This window comes from Myodes glareolus, chromosome 14 (assembly GCF_982192425.1).
Source record: "Myodes glareolus chromosome 14, mMyoGla1.1, whole genome shotgun sequence".
NCBI lineage: Eukaryota > Metazoa > Chordata > Mammalia > Rodentia > Cricetidae > Myodes > Myodes glareolus.
The window spans coordinates 57,452,225-57,472,560 of NC_142039.1; the positions used below are offsets into that span (position 1 = coordinate 57,452,225).

The following is a 20,336-nucleotide window of genomic DNA, read 5'->3' on the forward strand; positions in this document are numbered from 1 at the left end:
AATCTGCCTATATGCCTCCCAAGTGCTGGTATTAAAGATGTGTGTCACCACCAACCAGGTGAGCAGGTTGGCTTTTACTATGTTCTTTTGAAGTCTGAAATGTCAGTTCTGTCTTGGGCTTTGAACTAGTGGCCAAAGGGAGTCTTTGTAACTTCTGTGTAGAAGGTCTGAGCGCGTCCTGAGTTTGTTTGCGTTAGCTTGATTATTGCTCAGCTGAACTGGGATGCTGACAGCTTTACCCGGTCTAAGCCTGTGGGTTTCATGCTGGTGATGTCACGAGCTGATGTTGGTGTCATCACTGACGGAGTTAGCACAGTCCCCTGGTAGGTGGACTTCCCCACTCACATGCTGGCTTCCTTAGGAAGACTTCATGTGTATGAGACATAAATAGTGTTTCTTTTGAAACCAGAGCTATGGAGCTTGAAGAGCCCATTATGGCTTCTCTGGGGAAGCACTAGTTGAGTAAATAGCTTTTCTGTCTTACAAGATTAATCCCTGTGGATCCAGCTTCTGGTGAACACTTACTAATGGAGCTATAATTGACAGCTATCTGACAAAGAAGATGCATGCAGAACATGAAAGGGAAGGGGAACATTTGAGGAAAAGGACAGGCAGGAAGGGTCAGTAGCAAGGAAAGGTGAGAAAGGAGCAAGTCTGAGCAAGGCCACCTTAGACGTGTATGACCATGTCATAATTATATATTTTTATACAAATTAAAAGAAATTAAGATTAAAAAGAAAGGTGCAATATGATACAATTTCTTTTATTAAAATGTTTACTCAGCCAGGCATGGTGGCCCATGCCTTTAATCCCAGCACTCAGGAGGCAAAGACAGACAGATCTCTGTGACTTTGAGGCCAGCTTGGCCAACAAAGAGAGTTCAAGGACAGTTAGAACTGTTATACAGAACCCCACCCCCTCAAAAAAATTACTCAAAAGGCGGTGTGGTCCTGGGGAGGTGGCTAGGCAGGTACTCTCTGTACACATGTGAGGACCTGAATTTGGGTCCCCAGCACCAAGGTTAAAAGTCTGCTGCGGTGTGCACACTTGTAACCCCAGCACTAAAAGGTGGGTTTAGAAAGGTTCCAGAGCCATGACGATAGTCTTAAATTGGCATATATTTTTGGTCTTAAAACTTACTCTTTATAAAAGCGAGCATAGTATTGCAAGCCTTTAACTCCAGAATTTGGGAGGCAGAGGCAGGCAAATCTCTGTGAGTTTGAGACCACTCAGGTCTACAGATCGAGTTCCAGGACTGCCAGGGCTGTTACACAGAGAAACTCTGTCTCAAAAAGCCAAACCAAACCAAAACAAAACAAAAATTCCAAAACCAAAACAAAGAAAAACAACCTATTTATATATTTAAATTTTTGTGCATTCAATATAATTAAAATCATTTGAACCAAAAAATGGCATTGTGATTTAACCGCATTTTACAGACTATAGGATGTCTTGAACCACCTAGAATTTTACTCTAGATTTCAGAAAAAAAAGTAACAAGTTTTTTTTCCTTTATTTTTGATATTATAATGTAATCACATCATTTCTCCCTTCCCTTTCCTCTCTCCAAATCCTCCAATATTCTCTTCCATAGTCTTTCAAAACTTTTTCAGTGATTGTTACATGCACTTATGTACACGTATATGTATATTCCTAAATATAACCAGCTCAGTCTGTACAATGTCACTGGTGTGTTTTCAGGGCTGACCATGTGGTTTTGCACAGAGAGATGGCATATGATTTCTCCCACTCTCTTAATTCCTTAGCTGCCTGTAGTTCACGGCTGAGGCCTCATGGTCTTCCACCTGCGACCCACCCACTTTCAGCAGGTCTACTGTTGTCCTTGTTTAGCTCAGGTAGGTGTTGGTGAGACTGTCTGGGTGTGGCTTGTGACCTTCCTAGGACACACAATGCCCCAGCAAACTCCCTGATTCTCTGGCTCCTACAGTCTCTTCCACATTGTTCCCTGAGCTTTTGGTGTGGGGGTTGTGTTGCAGGTGTATGAGCTGGGAATGGGCTCCACATCTCTGCATTTTGGTTGGTTATGGTTTTCTGGGGTGGTCTCTGTCTGTTGCAAAGAGGTTTCCATGGTGAGGGGTGAAGACTGCACCTATCTGTGGTAGAAAGGCAAATATGTAGAGTGTAATTAGAGATTATGCTGCCTGAAGAAAGTGTGGTTTTAGGTTCTCCTCCTTGACTTCAGTAGCCTTCGGCAGGGATTTTTCTTAAAGTGAATACATCTACTAGTGAAGATAGTCGTTTTAATTCAAGTTCTTAGGATAAATATTCTAATTTTGTTGGAAAGATACCAGCTAGAATTGAAATTTTATGAGTGGGCAAGCCTTGACTGGATATCTATAAACAAACTACGAAGAGGCAGAAATACAGCTTTATGCCAATGATACAATACATCATTACATAATAACCTCTTGTCTCAAGGATATTTTGAGAAGTCAGTTAGTAGGGCTGGAGAGATGGCTCAGGGGTTAAGAGCACCAGCTGCTCTTTCTAGAGGTCCCGAGTTCAATATCCAGCAACCATATGGTAGCTCACAATCATCTGTAATAAGATCTGGCACTCTCTTCTGGCCCGCAGGCATGCATTGTGCAGGCAGGACATTGTATACAATTTTTAAAAAACCCCAAATAAATAGAAGTCAGTTAGCAAATTTAGCTGAGTACATACCATGTGCCAAGAAGTGGACAAGGCAAAAGTGTTGAGCATGACAGACCAGATTCTGCTCTTTTGGCTCTTACAGTCTAACATGGAGGGTGATGTAGGAGGAGGGACTGCTCTGTTTGTCCTGGCCACCTGGTTAGCGTAGACCCAAAATGATCACACAGGAACTGTACTAATTTAATCACTGCTTGGCCCATTAGCTCTAGCTTCTTATTGGCTAACTCTTAACATCTTAATTTAATCCATCTCCATTAATCTGGTAGCGCCACGCGGCAGTGGCTCACCAGCTAAAATTTTGGCATGTCTTACTCTGGCGGCAGCTCCATGGTGTCTCCCTGACTCCACCCTTCTTTCTCCCAGCATTCAGTCCAGCTTTCCTTGCCTACCTATGTTCTGCCTTGCTACAGGTCCAAAGCAGTTCTTTATTCATTAATGGTAATCACACACACAAAGGGGACACCCACATCAAGGTGACTCTTATAATTCATAGACTTCTTAGAAAAGTATGGTCCCAAGAAGGCTGATAACAAAAGTAACTAATTTTTTCTTTTAAAAAAGCAATTTTAGGCCAGAAAGATGGCTCAGTGGGTAAAGGTGCTTGCTGAGTAAGCTGGGAGAACTGAAGCTGATCTAGGTGGAAGGAGGGAACCCACAAGTCATCCTTGGACCTGTGTGTGCACACACATGCACACACTCTAAAAGAAAAATCACACTAATAGTGCGGAAAGCAATTTAAAGCTAAACCACAATCACAACCAGGTTTGGTGGCATGCTCCTGGGTGGGGCATCCGGGTCAGCCGAGGATCTAACCAGGGCGAGAGCTAAGAGATGCACAGTCCAGAGGCAGCAAGGACAGCGTGGTGGAGAGGGAGCAGGTTCTGTGACCATGTGTTAAAAGGGATCAAAGGGGGCTAACACAGGAAAGTCAAAGGGCACAGAATTAACAGGCTCTGCGGGGGGGGGGGGGGATGGTGAGTGAACAGTGGGAGAGAGAAGGTTCCACGGAACAGGATTTCAAAAGTGCCATGGAATGCGCCTTTCTGCTGTCCAGTCGTGGAGACACTGGCTCCCTAACGGAGTCTTAGTTTCAGGGTGAGATCAGAGGGCACCACTGAGAGACCAAGTGTTGGGGTTTTCACTACATACATTATCTGCAGCCGCCTTTCAGTAACGGAGGACCTAAGGCTTATAGAGTGAGAGATCACCAGAGGGTGCTAAACTTCAGTCACTGAAATGCTATATATATATCTTTTCTGTTTATTTTTCATTTTGGTTTTTTGAGACAGGGTTTTCCTGTGTAGCCATGACTGTCCTGGAACTCACCCTGTAGACCAGGCACCCACCTGTCTCTGACCCTAAATGCTGGGGTTAAATGCATGTGACACTACCGCCCCACTTTGTATTTTTCCAATAGGGAGCAATTCCTTGAGTCTATTGGCCTCCGTGCTTTTGCTGTCACTTAGGACACTCGTGGTTCCAGCACCAAGCTTGACAAAGCTGCAAGCACTGAGGGTTCCAGGGCTGTGCTGCTCTCTAAGGCAACAAACCTCAGCGCTTGCACTTCGTTCTGGCTCCTCTCACTTCCTGAAGGACTTCAGCCCCCACTCATCCCCTCCTCCTCTCCCCCATCATCAGTTTCTACATCTGCAAGGGGGTCACATCCTCCTATGTGCAAACCTACTCATTCGTTGTGTTCAGGATCTTCACGCAGGCTCAGCTACCAGCAAGACCCATGGCTCACACTCACATCCACATCACACCCGCTTCTCCCTCTGCTGCCTCTGCTGTGGACACAGGCAATAGCATTTTGATGTCTCTCCATCTGTTTGGGCCTCTAGCCTGTTCTTCCTGGCGGCTGGGAGAAGCTTGTAAGCACACACAGTACATCGTTTGGGAAACAATACTTTTTAAAATTTATGTTTCGTAAAAACTTGCGATGAGAGTGCCCAATTGCTTTAATGACATTGAGCACGTACTAAATAAATGGACGGCTTTGGTTGGAGAGGCTTTGGGGAAGCAGACGTATCATTTGGTGTTCTGTGTGTTTTCTCTTTCTCTCTTTCTTTCTCAATGGTGCTAGGGGCTGGGCACAGAAGCTGGGCCTGGGCATAGTGGCCGAGTGCGCTGCCACTGCCCAGCTCTCGGCTCTGTGTTTCTTGAACAGACTTAACTTCCATTGCTCACAGAGACAGGAAGCTGATTTCTACAGGTATAGCTGCCAGAGAGTCCTGGGACTCTGCTTTCTCCTTCCCTGGCCCCTCTGTTCAGAGATACCACGGCCCTTTGCCCTATCAAAACTCTGATGAACATTAATCCTTTGTGTTGTTTTGGACCAGGGTATCAGACAGCTCAGGCTGGCCGGGAATCCCTAATACTCCTGCTCCTGCCTTCTGAGTGCTGGGATTGAGTGGTCAATATTAAGTGGTCAATTTTCTCCACTTACCTGGGAGGTATCTTGATTGTTTCAAATAGTACTGCTTAGCAGTTGAAGCAGTTGACAAGTTTGTATCGGACTTCAGGGAAACAGCCGCGTGTAAACTCCTGTTTTCCCCCTTGGAGTGGGTGGAGCCTGGGGGGTCCCGACTCTGGGAGCCTTGAAAGTCAACACAACACACCGGTCACAGCGTGAAAACCAGCAGACCTCCCCACCTCCTTCAGTGACTCAAATGAGATGATGCCAAACCACGGGGCCTTTTGCTATCAGGACTGCTAAGTGATAACTCCCTCCATATCTCTGCCAGCACAGGGGTCATGGCTGACATTGGACGAGATGTGGCAGAGCCTCTATAGTGGTTTGTGGGCTGTAATCCAGTTTGCCTCTTCTGGAATTGCTGCAGTCGTGGATTAATAAGGCTGGAAAACCACATGGCAGCCATGGCCGTCTCTGCCTCCTACCAAAGTTGTTTCTATCTAGGAAGGTTGTTTAGGGCAGGACACTGGCCACCACTCTGGGGGAGCTCTAGACACAGGTAGCATTGTTTTATTGGGGGTGGATCACCATTTCTGGCTTCTTTCCCTCTTTTTCCACTATAGTTTCATTACTTATGGGAGGTCTCTCATGCTTTGTCCTCCCCCACCTCTCCCAGGGGATTAAACTCAGGCTCTTTGTACGTAGAAGGCAAACACTCTACACTGAGTTACACCCCAGTCCCTTTCTCATTTAGAGACAGGATACCTCTAAGTTGCCCAGGTTGGCCCTGAACTTATGGCCCTTACCCTCTGGAGTAGCTGGAGCTACAGTGTACTACATGGAGGCTCGCTCTCTGTGTGTGCGGTGTTGTTATTTTAAGATGTGGATTTCTGAACTCACTATGTGGCTTTCTGACCTTGGAGTTCTGATCCCTGATACCCTTGTCCCACGTCCCAAGTGCTGGAATTAGAGGTAGGTGCCATCACGCCTGTTTTTTTGTTTGGTTCCATTGTTGTTATTGTTTTGGCCTCTTATGGGATGGTTCTTTGTTGCTGTTTCGTTTTTGAGACCAGGTTATACAGTTACATAGATTATATAGTTATATAATCCAGGCTGGTCTTGAACTTTTATATCTTTCTTCCTTGGGTTCCAGAGTAGCTGGAACTACAGGTGTCAGCAAAATGTCCTCCTACAGGTTTTGTCCCTAGAAGCAGGATGTATACGGAGTTCCAGCCGGGCCTCTGGAGTGGCCTATGCCGGGCTTCTCACTTCTGCCTTTTCTAGCACCTCAAAATTCCAACCAAGGACCACACAAAACCTATGGTGGCAGAGTAGAGTAACTTGGCCTAACAGGACTGAATGGAGTTCTTCCCAAGTTCAAGTGATGTAGGGAAGAAAACGTGTGAGTCTAGACTGGGAGCCAGAGGAATCTATGCATGTGCACTCTTGACAGCCTCTATGTGTCTTCAGAGGGATGACCACTCGTGTCTGCACTATGCAATACCAACGTTCCTCACTGTGACATGGCTGTCCCTTTTACTGCTTCTGTTCCAGGCAGAAAAGAAAATGAAAATACGTCCCCAAGATGTTCACCACAATTTAGCCCACCCTGATCAGAGCCAAATAATGCCTGGATGACGACCTAACCCCTGAAGACAAGGACCCACTGGACACTGAACTTCCAGGAAAAGGCCAGAAAATGAGTTTCAAATGACAGGAAGCAATCTAATAATTAACCCTAAACATCACCAGAGGAAACCATTAACTATGTATATGGTTCTCTGCATTCTGTACACAGAAATGTGAACTTTAGGTGGGGATAAAGGCAGTCACAATTCACTAGAGTGAGCTGGGTGTGGCTGGTTTGTACCTGTACCAGCTACTCAGGAGATAGGGTGGGAGGTGTACTCCAGTCTGTAAGTCTGACACCTGCCTGGGCAACTTAGCTAGACACTGTCTCAAAGAAATAAAGAAAGAAAGGAAGGAAGGAAGGAAGGAAGGAAGGAAGGAAGGAAGGAAGGAAGGAAGGGAAAAAGAAAAAGAGGAAAACTACAGAAAAACACAAAGGCCGAAAAAAAACTTTGTCCTACACACACATGTACACACACCACTAATTCATTACTGTGAAAGTCAAGATTCTCACCTTTCTGGAGGTATGAACAAAGATTTCTGGGGTTTGTAGAAGAAAGTATTCATCTCTGTCATTGCATTTAATGGGTGAAATAAAGTTGATGCGTGATAAAATACATTTCCCTGGGGAATGTGCAATTTTACCTAAATGGAGACTCTTTCTTCTTTTCCTTGCAGGTGCTCATGCTCGGCTTCTTGGAATGGGAGGCCCCGAGGTCGCAGTCCTCAAAGCCGTCACAGCTGTCTCCAGACTTGAAGACCGTCTGGCCCCAGCGTCTCCGAGCTCCTTTATGGCCCAGTGTGTTGACTGACTTCTGTGGTGAAAAAGAACGCGCCACCAAAGTCCTAAAATATCTAAGATTTGCACAAGCAATTGGACATCAAAGTGTCTCAATTCTCAGTCACCCTTCCCTTTATAATTACATGTCCCTGAAGGACAGGACATGTCCTGAGAAATGCATCCACGGGTAACTGTCATCATGCAGACTTCATAGAATGTACTTACAAAACCCTAGGTGCTCTAGTCCACCAATGCAGCTCTTAATTCACAGGCAACAAATGTGTTCCGAATGTATTATACTGAATACTGTTGGGAACTGTGGGGTATGGTTACTACTGTGTATCTAAGCATACGTAAACATAGACAAGGTACTGCGAAGAGGCTGGGGATGTAGGTTAGCAGTAGATAGAGCACATTTGTAGCACACACAAGGGCCCAGATCCAACCCAGCTACCTGGTACGCCACTCCCTGCCCCTCCCCCCCCCAAAAATGGAGAAAAGAGCAGCAAGCACTTGGAGCAGCTAACTGCGTCCGTTCAGGGGCAGAAAGAGAACAGACTGTGCACACCTACAGGCTGCTCAGCTTGCTGCCTCCTTCTCAATACAGTACAGGACCCTAAACAAGGAACAGTGCCACCTAGTCTCAGGCTGGCTCTTCCTGCGTCAATGAATATAATGCCAATAATTCCCCACAGACATAAGTGCAGGCCAACCTGATCTGGGCAGTCTCTCAATGGAGACTCTCGGCCCAGCTGATTGTGTCACACCGACAATGAAAACCAGCCATGACCTGGTACTAGAGGTCTGAGGTTTGGGGTGGCCCTTCATAGTCCGAATCTAGAAAACCGGGATGTGATTGTGAGCCGTCCTGTCCTTCTCATTAAGTAAAACAGCCTTATGGAGTACATCGAGGTTGTCCTGTCTCTGTGTCTTTCAGCAATGACTTTTAAATATAGGGCCTCTGAGACAGCTGGGGTGGGTTGGGATGTAAGTCACCTGCTGAAAAGCCAGACAACCCGAGTCTCATTCCAGGGACTGCAGGAAGGAGAGAGAGAACAGATGCCTGTGGGTTGCCCTGGAAACTCCATGACTGCCCCTCCCCAAGAAAGAAAGAAATATATGCATTAAAATTTAAAAAATTAAATCTATCGTTGAATAGCGTCCTGTTAACGGGGATAAAGAACGAAGAAGTTGTAGCTTAGGACAGACAGAAACCTGGTCTCCTAGAGAATGATAAAGTGGCATGCTACCTGTGAACTGAAAAACACAAAGCAGCTCAAAATAAGGAGCGGAGTCAAGCGGTGGTGGCGCACGCCTTTAATCCCAGCACTCAGGAGGCAGAGGCAGGCGGATCCCTGTGAGTTCGAGGCCAACCTGTTCTACAAGAGCTAGTTCCAGAAGAGGCTTCAAAAGCTACAGAGAAACCCTGTCTTGAGAAACAAAACAAAACAAACAAACAAAAACAAAAATAAAAGAAAAAAAAAGGAGCAGAGCGTGGAAGGAAGGCTGGCTGAGCCACGGCATGAGGATGCTGGAAGAATGGCCCACAAGTGCGCAGAGCTGGTGACATCTGGATAGGCGATGGCAGGAAATGGTCCCTGCCAACCTCTGCACCGTCATTCACTTAGCCAGGAGGAACACTTTCCAAACCAATCGGAATTAAAAGATCCAAAGCTCTGGGAGCTGAATGCTGACCCCTGTCAAGCCACGTCAGTAAGTACAGAGTGACCCTGCATGTTTGGGAAGTCTGGAATGGGGCAGACAGAAGTAAGGCCTTTAAAACAGGAAGTGAAATTTTGCAACCGATGTCAATACTTTGTCATAGCATGAGGGTAAAAATTCTAGGAAGCAGGTGGGTCATATAAGCCGCCATTTTTCAGAGAGCTGTGACTCCATCGGATGTGGTAGGAAGTACACATGAGCACGGGTCAACCTGGTGTCACGAGTTGTCACGCTGCCCTCAGCAATGGAACAGTTAGAGGTCGGTGAATGTGGATCAGTATGTAGTCTAATAATTTAACGAGTGATCAGCCAATCGATGCCAGCCTAGAAGGTTCTCTCACTGCTTCCCAAGAGCATCCTGCTTTTCTGTTCCTCATGTAGACACAGGACAAGACACAGACAACTAAATAGATCCACAGATGTCAGGACTGTTAAACCCCAGAGCAAAAATAAGGATGCCAGAATAAGAAGTTTTGGGGGTAACTGAACTTTTAAACACTTTGAACCCTAGAGATGGGGTTCAAAGATGCAAGATGAAGTGCAGAACATGTGATCTGCGAAACCATCTAGTAACAAAACAGACTTGGAAATTTTCATGGGAGGAACATTCCATCGCAGTTCTGGATGCATTAGCCATATAAATATGGAGGGTTAGTTGTTAGGCTATAACTTGGTGAATATGCCCAGGGGCTGAACACAGTGTACAGTTCTTAGACACTGCTCGATAAATACAAACTTTTCTTTCCTCTCAGTGTGCACCAGCATCCGGTGGCATTCTGAAGGGGGAAGAAGAAATGCAGCCCTCAGTGACCGGAATTGCCTTTCAGTTTTGGGAGGTTGGAAGCCATTTCTCCTGCTTTACCCTCCCTGGTATGTCTGTCTGCTTCTAGTTCAGGAAGCTCCATTCTCAGTGGCCAGCAGAGGGAGGAAAGGGGTTGGAGGCCTGTCAGAACAAGAGCCAGAGGGAGCTGGGGATGTTTCACCCAGAGGGCAGATGATACAAGGCTGTTTTCAAATTCCTGAAGGGCTGCCTTTCCAAAAGAATGATATCTTCTATTATACGGCACAGAGAACCACATCCTCCCTCCTATTACAGTCCACGGGGAACCACATTCTCCCTTCTATTACAGTCCACGGGGAACCACATTCTCCCTTCTATTACAGTCCACGGGGAACCACATTCTCCCTTCTATTACAGGCCACGGAGAACCACATTCTCCCTTCTATTACAGTCCATGGAGAACCACATTCTCCCTTCTATTATAGGCCACAGAGAACCATGTTCTCCCTTCTATTACAGTCCACGGAGAACCACATTCTCCCTTCTATTACAGGCCACAGAGAACCATGTTCTCCCTTCTATTACAGTCCACGGAGAACCACATTCTCCCTTCTATTACAGGCCACGGAGAACCACATTCTCCCTTCTATTATAGGCCACAGAGAACCATGTTCTCCCTTCTATTACAGTCCATGGAGAACCACATTCTCTCTTCTATTCCAGCCACAGAGAACCACAGTCTCTAATATTCAGAGCTGGATAGAGACTCTTCTGGACCCTGGAGGCTCTTCATTTATTCAGTAAATATTAAAAATTTTCCCACAGTGGGCACTTCCTAGATTCTGATAAGCAAATTGAACATATTTCTGATGTCACAGAGCTTGTACTCCAGTAGAAGGGAAAATGCTGTACAACAATACTAGAAACATAAACTAGTGTGTACTTAGGATGGGTTTGGGATTAGTGTGAGATGGGAGGGCTCATATTAAAATGGTGAGAGCTGGGGATGGATCAGAAATTGGATACAATGTTTGAAAAGATCTGTGTGGGAAGCAGTCCAATACCCATAGTCAGCCCTGAAAACATAAACATACAGGTACTGACTGCATAGGTTGTATTTATATATTTTGGAATATGCACACACACACACACACACACACACACACACACACACACACACACCAATAATGAAAAAGGGGCCATGATTTTAAAATAGAATAGGAAGGGTACATGCAAGGGTTTGGAGGAAGAGAAGTGAAGGAGAAAATAATGTAATCATAGCATAATCTCAAAAATTAAATAATGAATTAAAATAATGTTCTTTAAAACCTTCTAGTCTGCTTGTGTTCATTATGAGTGAACAACAGTATGAAATTCTTTGGGAAATGTTTAATATTTAGGATCAGTGCTCTGGAGTGTCCAACTCCTACTATGAATTCTTAAAAGAAGCTTGCAGCATACAAATGTTATTCCTTTATTCTGGACATTTCTCCTCATCATCTTAAAACATTACCTTATCTCTTACTGAATCTCAACCAAGGAAATCAGGGACTTGGACTCGGGACAAGCTCCATACATTCTTCGTAGATAGAATTGCACCAATAATTTAATGTGTGGTTTTTGGATATCTAAGGCATCCTTCCTGGCTACTCACCATTGGCATGGTTTTGATGATGCTTGGAAACATCGTTTGTGGTGGTTTCTGGTGACCCTGCTGCTTTGGAGGTGGCTGGATCTCTGTATTTTGTGGTAGCTGAATGGGCTGCAGTGGTTGGTGGCCCTGCTTTGGTTGGGGCTGCCCGGCAGGCTGATCAAGTATGTTTGGCAAAGGCTTAGGATCTCGTTCAGAGAAAGATGGCTTTGGTTCCAGTGGCTGCAGCTGCTTGTTTAAAGTCTGTTTTGCATCCTGATGGTGTGTGGAAGGGCCCAATACCTGACCGACTTGAAAATATGGGTGCTTCAATGCCTGGAAAAGCAAGAAAATATCATGCAAAACATCACATCACAGCAACGTTTAACTAATCAGAATGTTTCCAAGTTTAAATTGTGTGCATTCTTAATGTAGGGCATAATGCTCATGATTAACAATGATGTTCTTGGTCAAGGTTCTGGGTATTGAACCCGTGGCCTTACACATGTTAACCATGAACTCTGTATTAAGGACAGCCAAGCAAGTAGGATCTCTGTAGGAAATACACAGCTGGGCAGTGCCGAGAACACTGACGCCAGAAGACAAACTTCCCAGGAAAAAGTCTGCCTCCTGTAACTGAAGCGCACAGCTAAATCCACAGCTGCACATTCTTCAGGGCTTGTCCCATCTTTTAAAATAAACTATAGGTAAGGTGAACACATTGAGAGTTTTCTCTAGCTCAGTTATAAATTACCCCACGTGGGTGCTAGGGATTGACCTCAGGACTTCAGTGAGTACCCGGATTTGCTGACCCATCTTGTTGGCCCCTCTTCTACTGCTTTTGTAGCCACGTTTTTCTCGTCACGGTATCAAGTATTTACACACGCCTTCTGTTGGTTTTAATGGCTTGGTTTTTAAGTAGTCATGCACAATCTCTTGTGATTTCTTCCTATGTCAGAACTGTTGCTATGGTGATTACATCACAGGCAATTTTACCATCTCACAGGGCAACTGCACCCCAAGCACTGCTCTCTAATTACCTGCCTGTGTTCAGATTTGCATGGGTTAATCTTTCTCTTTTATTTTTGTTTTCTAATGATTTATTTATTTTTACTTTATGTGCACTGATGTTTTGCTTGCATGTATGTCTGTGTTGGATCCCCTAGAACTGGAGTTATAGACAGTTATGAATGAGCTGCCATGTGGGTGCTGGGAATTGAACTTTGATCCTCTGAAAGAGTATCTAATACTTTTAACCACTGAGCCATCTCTACAGCCTTTTCTCTCCCTTTTGTTTTCGTATCTAGTGTTTAGAAACACGTAAGTTAATTCTTTTTAAAAGCGGGTGGGTAATTTGTACATGGAATTTATACTAAATTTAAAGAATATAATAAAATTCAACATCTTGTTTTGGGGTTGTTGTTAAGCCTCTGGCAAATAAAGGGATGGTATTTTAAAGGCCCTGAGATTTGTGGCACTTTGTGCCACAATGCTGCCCTCTTGTGGAAGTCAGGGGTTAAATCCCCATTACTGCAGTCTGATTTCTTGACGTACACTGTGAACAAGAATCCTGCTCCTCAACCAGAGAAGTTCCCTGAGCAGGCATCTGCCCACCTCACAGGTCACGCGGGATTATTGTCAGGGGTGGCCCCGCTTCTGGCTTGTTGGAACCGTGACACCATCATGCAGTGGCTGCACTTGCAATGCGCTCCAAATCCGCCCACCCCTCACCCCTACTTTGCTGCACACAGTGGGTGTCTAGGGCTTCAGTGCTTATTGATCTCGGTAAAACACGGGTTGAGAATCGATGCCTTTGTAAAACTGCTAATGTAAAATGGCAAAACCTCACAAATTAAGAGGTTGGAGGGATGGCTCAGTGGTTAAGAACACTTACTGCTTTCCCGGAAGCCCTGGTGTTGGTTCCCAGCCCATGCTATGGAGTAGCATTACTTTAACTGTGTAAAGATGTGCTACTTTTGTTCCTGCTGCATTTGCTTAATTGTATAAAGATGTGTTACTTTTGTAACCTTCCCTGCCTAAGGCACCTGATGGGCCTAATGAAAAGCTGAATGGCCAATAGCTAGGCAGTAGAAGGATAGGCGAATTTGGAAGGCAGAGAGAATAAGAAGCAGGAGGAATCTAGGGGAGATAGAGATAGAGATAGAGATAGAGATAGAGATAGAGAGAGAGAGAGAGAGAGAGAGAGAGAGAGAGAGAGAGAGAGAAGGCAAGGGCCAGGCAACTGCCAGCTAGCCAGAAGCAGGAAAGGGAGTACATATAGCATGAAAGAAAGGTAGAAAATCCAGAGGCAAAATGTAGATCAAGAGAATGAGGTTAATATAAGAGCTAGAGGGACAAGTATAAGAGAAGGCCAAGCATTAATAACCAATAATAAGTCTCCGTGTCATGATTTGGGCACTGGTTGGTGGTCCAGGAACAAGCCTGCTCTAAGCCCCTACACAGTGGCTCACAACCACTACAGCTCCAGTTCCAGGGGATCCAATGCTTTCTTCTGGGCTCTGAGGGCTCCTATACACACATGGTACACTCCATATTCTGAGGCACACACACATACACATAAAATAGATAATTTTTAAAAATCCGCACAACTGTAAAAAGCTGCCGCTGGGAGAACTGCCTCACCTGGCTTGCGGTTGGTCGTTTCTTTGGGTCCCAGCTCAACATTTCTGTCATAAGCTGAATAGCCTCGCTGCTGGCATTGGGAATTAGAGTTTTTAGGTTTATAGGGATGCACTGAGGAAAGCGGAAATTCATGGAGGATGCAAGTTGGTATCCTTCTGGCCAATCACTCTGTTTAAGGATATACCCAAAGAGAAAACGGATTTTTGTAATTAATATAAAAAACACATGCGTGACCAAAAAACATTGATGTGGGGAAACTTCAATACAGAGTAAGATAAACAAATGTACAAATAAAATATCAGACCCTAACCCTTACGGAAATGACACTGAACTTAGAGGCGGTAAAAATTAAAGAGTACATCTACAGATTTCAAAATATCAAACTCTTTCTGGTTTTCAGTCTCAGTAACAACTTGGTGCCTGAACAAATAAAGACAGAAGCTTTACAGAGAGGCTTCAACCTGTGGAGACCCCACCACCCAACAGAGCAAGCCCAACATTAAAGCACTTATAGTTGAGAAATGAGCATCAACTTCGCGTCTTAGCATCTATACTGACCTGTCAACTGAGAGGCCAGAGCTGGTTCACTAAGCTATAATTACACGTTATATTTACTGACTGCATCTTAGACAGTAAGGTCTACCTCCAAATGCAATAGCCATGGAAAGGTACTCAGAATCCAGTAGCAATAGAAATGGAAACCACAAAAAGGCTGAGAAAATAAGGTCTCGGGTCCCAGGGCTTAATGAATGGGTGAAAGGCATCCACAGAACAAGCAGGGCAGTTGTAGTGAGCAATCTTGGAGTCATGAATATCAGCCCAAATTTAAGCTCTAGACAGACCCTCCCATTCATTTCTTATAGAAAAACAAACACCTTTTCTCCCTTCAAATCTGGTGGGATTCTGGCTTCTTCCAATCCTTATTGTTACTCAGTTAAAAAAATTTTGTAAGAAAGCTATTAAAGGATGAAGTTATTTGATACTGAAAATATATCTCATATCTCTGTTAAAGTGATGAGAAGTCAGTCATAAAACATAAAAACCAAGCAGCAAGTGAGGGGTCCCCAAAGGCCACGACAAGGAGACTACTTACTTTCTTGGGAGTCCCTAACACTTGGCAAATTTTAAAGATTTCATCAACCTCACTTGTCCCTGGGAAAAGAGGCCTAAACGTATATAGCTCGGCCATTATACTTCCCACGGCCCACACGTCAATGGGGGAGCTGTACACCGAAGATCTTAGTAAAACTTCAGGAGCACGGTACCTGTGAAAACAGAAAACAGTGTGGGAAAAGTGGTTTCCAGGGTAACGTCACAGGTGAAAGGGCAGTGGGGTCAGCTGCTCACTCATAGCTTCCAGCAAGGCCCAAGGACAAAGTGCCTTCTGTGTCCAAGGGACTTGGCGTGACACCTACTTCCTGTCTGTCTACAAATGTAGAGGAAATGAGGTCTTCATATGGATAATCGGGAAGGTGAGTACTCACTGAATTATTCGGAAAGAACCATGGACAAAATCATCAGGTGTTCATGTACCCACATATAGGTCAGGAGAGGAAAGTGGAAGGGCTGTCCTTGAATAGGGGATCTCCTTCCCTTTTAAAATGTCTGATTGAAAATGTCCAGCACCCATATGGCAGCCCATAACTGTAACCCCAGTCCCAGGGATCTGACACTCTCACACAAACATGCAAGCAAATCAATCAATCAATCAATCAATCAATCAATCAATCAATTAATTAAAAAAGCTAGTCCTCATATGGTCTACAAAAGGCCCCGTGTGACCATCCACCCCTCCGCTGCTCTGACCTCGCTTCCCACAACTGCCATTTTTACTCCCTGTGCTCTCTGCAGAACTTATTAAGACATACTCCTGCCCCAGGCCTTTCCCTCAGCATCTGTTTTTAGTATCTCCTTCAGGGCTGGTGTCAGTGAGACTCCATTATAACAGCACCGTTCTTTCCCTCCTCACTGACCCAACTTCCCATCACCTCTCCGTGTGTTATTTTGTTTATAATAATGTATTGCCACGTGATGGACATACACACTTGCTTTTACAAAGATATATACAAGAAAATGCACTTAAATTCCTAAATACAGCTTGGTGAATTTTCCACAAATAGAACACACTCATGGGCCCAACAACCAGATCAAGAAAGGTATGCTCCTGGGATCCTCGAAGGCTCACGCCACCACTATTCTAAGTTAAACACGCAGCTTCCTCTGGTCTCGTACGTTATACAACTGACGGCATTCCATAGAAGCTCTCTTTCTGTGTGACCTCTGAGAAGTAGCCATAGTGTTGGATGTCACTATAGACGGTTCCTTTTTCCTGCTGAATAGCCTTCCCTGGAGTAGAATGTCCTATGTTGAGGGCAGTTGGGACTGTGACATGGATTTTGGTTACTCATACTGTTTAGCTTATTTGTGTCTTGGCTGTCATGTAAACTGTACGGAACTTCTCTTCTGTTTTGTTCATGGCCTTGTGTTCCCACTGCGTACAGTAATGTTTAGCATATGGTAGGGTTTCAATTTGTTTGTTGAGTGAATAATTGAGTGAAAAGTTATTTTTTTCTTATTTTATTATTGGAATAGCCATGAGCCAATTCATCCCCCTCTGTTAAGAACATAAAATCTCCATATTTTGTTTTAAAAACCAAATTTGGAACCTTTGGAAAGATCATTAAGTATTCAACATAGAAAAACTTAAACATAATTGTTACCATCTGGTAGACACATAGTCAGTATATGGTGGCTGTGATCTCAATTCTCTTGCAAGTCCAAAATCAGCAATTTTCACCAGCTCTGGACCCATACAAAGCAAGTTTTCGGGTTTCATGTCCCTGTGAAAAAAGCCTACGCAAGCGAGAGAGGAGAAAGGCAGTAAGTCAGCTTGTGAATTATCACCATCACACGACCCTGGTTTGTATCAGTAGCACCAAGCCCTCCTACTACTAACGCGGGGTTGGAGAGGAGATTCTTTCTGTGGAGGAAGTATCAGGGTGAGGGGACACAACACAGAAGGTCATTCATTAAAAAGAGCTGCCCATGTGACGTGTGTTTTTAATGTGTGACTTCAGTAGACGCATAGGAGGGATGGTTACAGACACACTGGGACTATCTATTATTCCACGGCATTACGGAACGGGGATGCGCTATTATCACGGCTGTGTAACAAACAAGAAGGAAGAGGCACAGACAGAAGCTTGGCCATCGCTTCCTGACTCGGCTTGATTCAGCCAATCTCGTTCCTGCTGTTATACTGTGGCTTAACATGAGATTACCTTAGTTTAATCACATATTTAAAAAGTCCACTGGACAAAAGAGCTCCACATATTTTAACTAATCTCCTCGTTTATTTAACAGTTCGCTTTTCCCTGGCAGCTAAGCCTTTGAAAACCCAGTAATGAAAATGCCCATTATTACCAATTCAATATATGAAATAATGGTCAGTAGCAGGGGCTAACGGGCAGACCTGTGGAAACGGGCAGGGAAAGGGAAGCCGTGAGGACTCTTCTTCAAAACTGGTTTTAAGAGGATTCTTCCCTAAGGTGGGCTTGGGCGTCAGATCCTGAAGACCTCACTAGGGAGAAGAACTGTGGTCAGGACCACATTTGGCGAGGGTTTGAGGCCCGGCTCTCTAAGCATCATCATTTTAAACCACTGCCTTCCCAGGTTCCAAGTGCAGCAATACCATGACACAATCTACACATCTTTCTAACGGAATACCCAAATGGCCAGTGATTCTAAACAGACTCTCATTAACAGCAAATATATTAGATTTCTGAGCCAGTAATTATGTTGGTTCGATGGACAAACAAAATCCCATAAAACTAAATGAGTAAGAGATTCAAAAAAAAAAAAATGCCAGCTTTCATTCCACTCAGAAAATAGAGATAATTAAATACAAATGCCAAGGACAACCACGAAACACCGCACACAGGCACTGCACATTATTAAATCCCTATGAGCAGCCCTGCTTCATCAAAGGCTTCCAATCTTCTCCAGAACAAGTTTGGAGGAACAGAGAACAGAAGGAAACAGGTCCTCCAGGGCAAGGCCGGCCCAGAGTGCATCCCTCACACAGAAGAAAAATAACAATGAAAACCAACCAAACAAAAAAACACAAAACTGAAAAACCCCGCAGCTCCATCCTGCACAAACAGAACAGCAGAATGAAGAAGAAAAACAAATCAGCCACAACCCCAAATCACGTTGCTGCCCTCTGTGTGTAAACACAGGAAACTGCAGGCACATCACCCGCGGAGTCTCCATAGTGGCTCCCCTGCAGTCTAGCACCTTACACGCTACCTCCGTGCTTGCTGTTCTCTGTGCAGTGTGTCAAATAAAACTGTTTACTTTCTACTTCTGTCTAAAAAGAGAATTCCTTCCCTAACCTCCCCAAAACATCTAAAAGAGATTTTTTTTTTTTTAGTTTTGGGGGAGGGGTATAAGGAAGGAGATTGATGATCAAACGTCTTAAAAGTCTCTTATAGATAATAGACATCTATACACAATTATAAAAATGATAATGTTTAAATGACAACATAAGTGTGCTTAGGCATAACTTAGCAGATGAGATCTTATTCCTATATGGGTCCTGATAATAAAGTCACAGGGCAATGCGACTACAAGGAAACTCACCATGTTTGTGGATAAAGGCCAGCCCCTGCAGTATCTGATACATAATATTTCTGATGACTGACTCAGGGAACAGTTTGTTTCTGGAAGAAATGAATAGTCTGGTAACCAACCAAAAGTGAAGAAGGCTAATACTCTGCTGCCTCGTAGCCTCTGCTGGCTAAAGCCATAATTAATAGACTTGTGCTAAATGCTATAGGGTTAAAATGGGAAAATTTTTTGGTTTATTTTACTGCTTCAGAAAAGCTCCAATCCAAAAGTGAATGTCTTATATAAACATTCAAGAGTTAAAATCTAAACTTCCCCCCAAAGAGCAAAATACCCTGGAAAACTATCGGTATATAAAACAGTTACATTGACTTTGAGAAGTAGGGCCTGCATGTTTTAGGTCCTTCTATGCTTCAGTTTTATACTGCATATTGGCACCATCCAAGAAAAATACAGTTAAGAGCTAAATACAAGTCCTGTTTAATTTTCCTAGCAGCTACATTTAACAAAAAGGAAACATTAAGCTTAATTAAAAATTTACTTTTAAGTTTATTTTGACTGGTGCATAAGTGTAAAGTGCATATTTAAATATAAAACATAAAATGCATATAATGTGATATTATGTGATATTTTCATGTATGTACATACAATATAATGTTCAATCAGAGTGAATATTTATGTTTCAAAGACTTATCATTTTTTATGGTAAAAACTTCAAGATTCTTTCTTCTATCTTTTGAACTATGCAATTTGCAATTGTTGCTTACAGCCATTATTATACCATGGAAACTCCAGAACCTTTTCCTTCTTGGTATCCTCTTACTGGCCTTTCTTCACCTCTGCCTTTCCACCGTAGATTAAAAGGTGCGTTTATTTCAACACACAATCAGTACACAGTTGTTGTTGCTGTTACTGCGTTATTCTTAGAATTGTGAGATCCTGTCTTATGAATGAAGCCCAGGCTACTGCTGCAGCCAGCGCAGCCCAGATAGCCAAGAGTGGCGGGGGGGGGGCCCCCGGGATTGAGACATGGAGGCTTCTTTTCAGGTGGAAGAACAGCAACCTTTATTTTGCCCAGCAACCTTTTATACCTCTACTCCTTCTTTGGAGACCCACTGGTCAGAAAAAACACAAACATCCTTGTCAATTACAGACCACAAGGAAGTTCCCCTGCCAGTCAGGGGGAGTGAGGGCAGCTGGATCACAACAGGCTACCCCTGAAGAGGCTGTAGAGCTGCAGATGACCCGGTCTTATGAATGAAGCCCAGGCTACCCCTGAAGAGGCTACAGAGCTGAAGACGACTCTGTATCTTCTGGTCCTCCTTCCTCCACCTCCCAAGTGCTGGGATTACAGGTGTTAAGTTACCATGCCTGGCTCATATAAAGATTATTAATAATTTTATAGTAAGTTTCCAAACTTGGTGTATAATTTATT

The 20,336-nt window shown here is 44.1% G+C and overlaps 1 protein-coding gene across 1 annotated transcript in view; it reads right to left on the reverse strand.

The window, feature by feature from the left end:
• Mak (male germ cell associated kinase) overlaps positions 1-20,336 on the reverse strand; it is a 54,477-nt gene that overhangs the window by 11,031 nt on the left and 23,110 nt on the right. Inside the window, exons 5-12 of the mRNA XM_087896543.1 lie at positions 18,917-18,996; positions 16,996-17,128; positions 15,369-15,540; positions 14,276-14,443; positions 11,657-11,968; positions 7,364-7,533; positions 5,848-5,854; positions 5,123-5,264 (exon numbers count right to left, since the gene is read on the reverse strand). Coding sequence (XP_087752669.1) covers positions 5,123-5,264; positions 5,848-5,854; positions 7,364-7,533; positions 11,657-11,968; positions 14,276-14,443; positions 15,369-15,540; positions 16,996-17,128; positions 18,917-18,996 — 1,184 coding nt within the window. The remainder of the gene's footprint in view (positions 1-5,122; positions 5,265-5,847; positions 5,855-7,363; positions 7,534-11,656; positions 11,969-14,275; positions 14,444-15,368; positions 15,541-16,995; positions 17,129-18,916; positions 18,997-20,336) is intronic.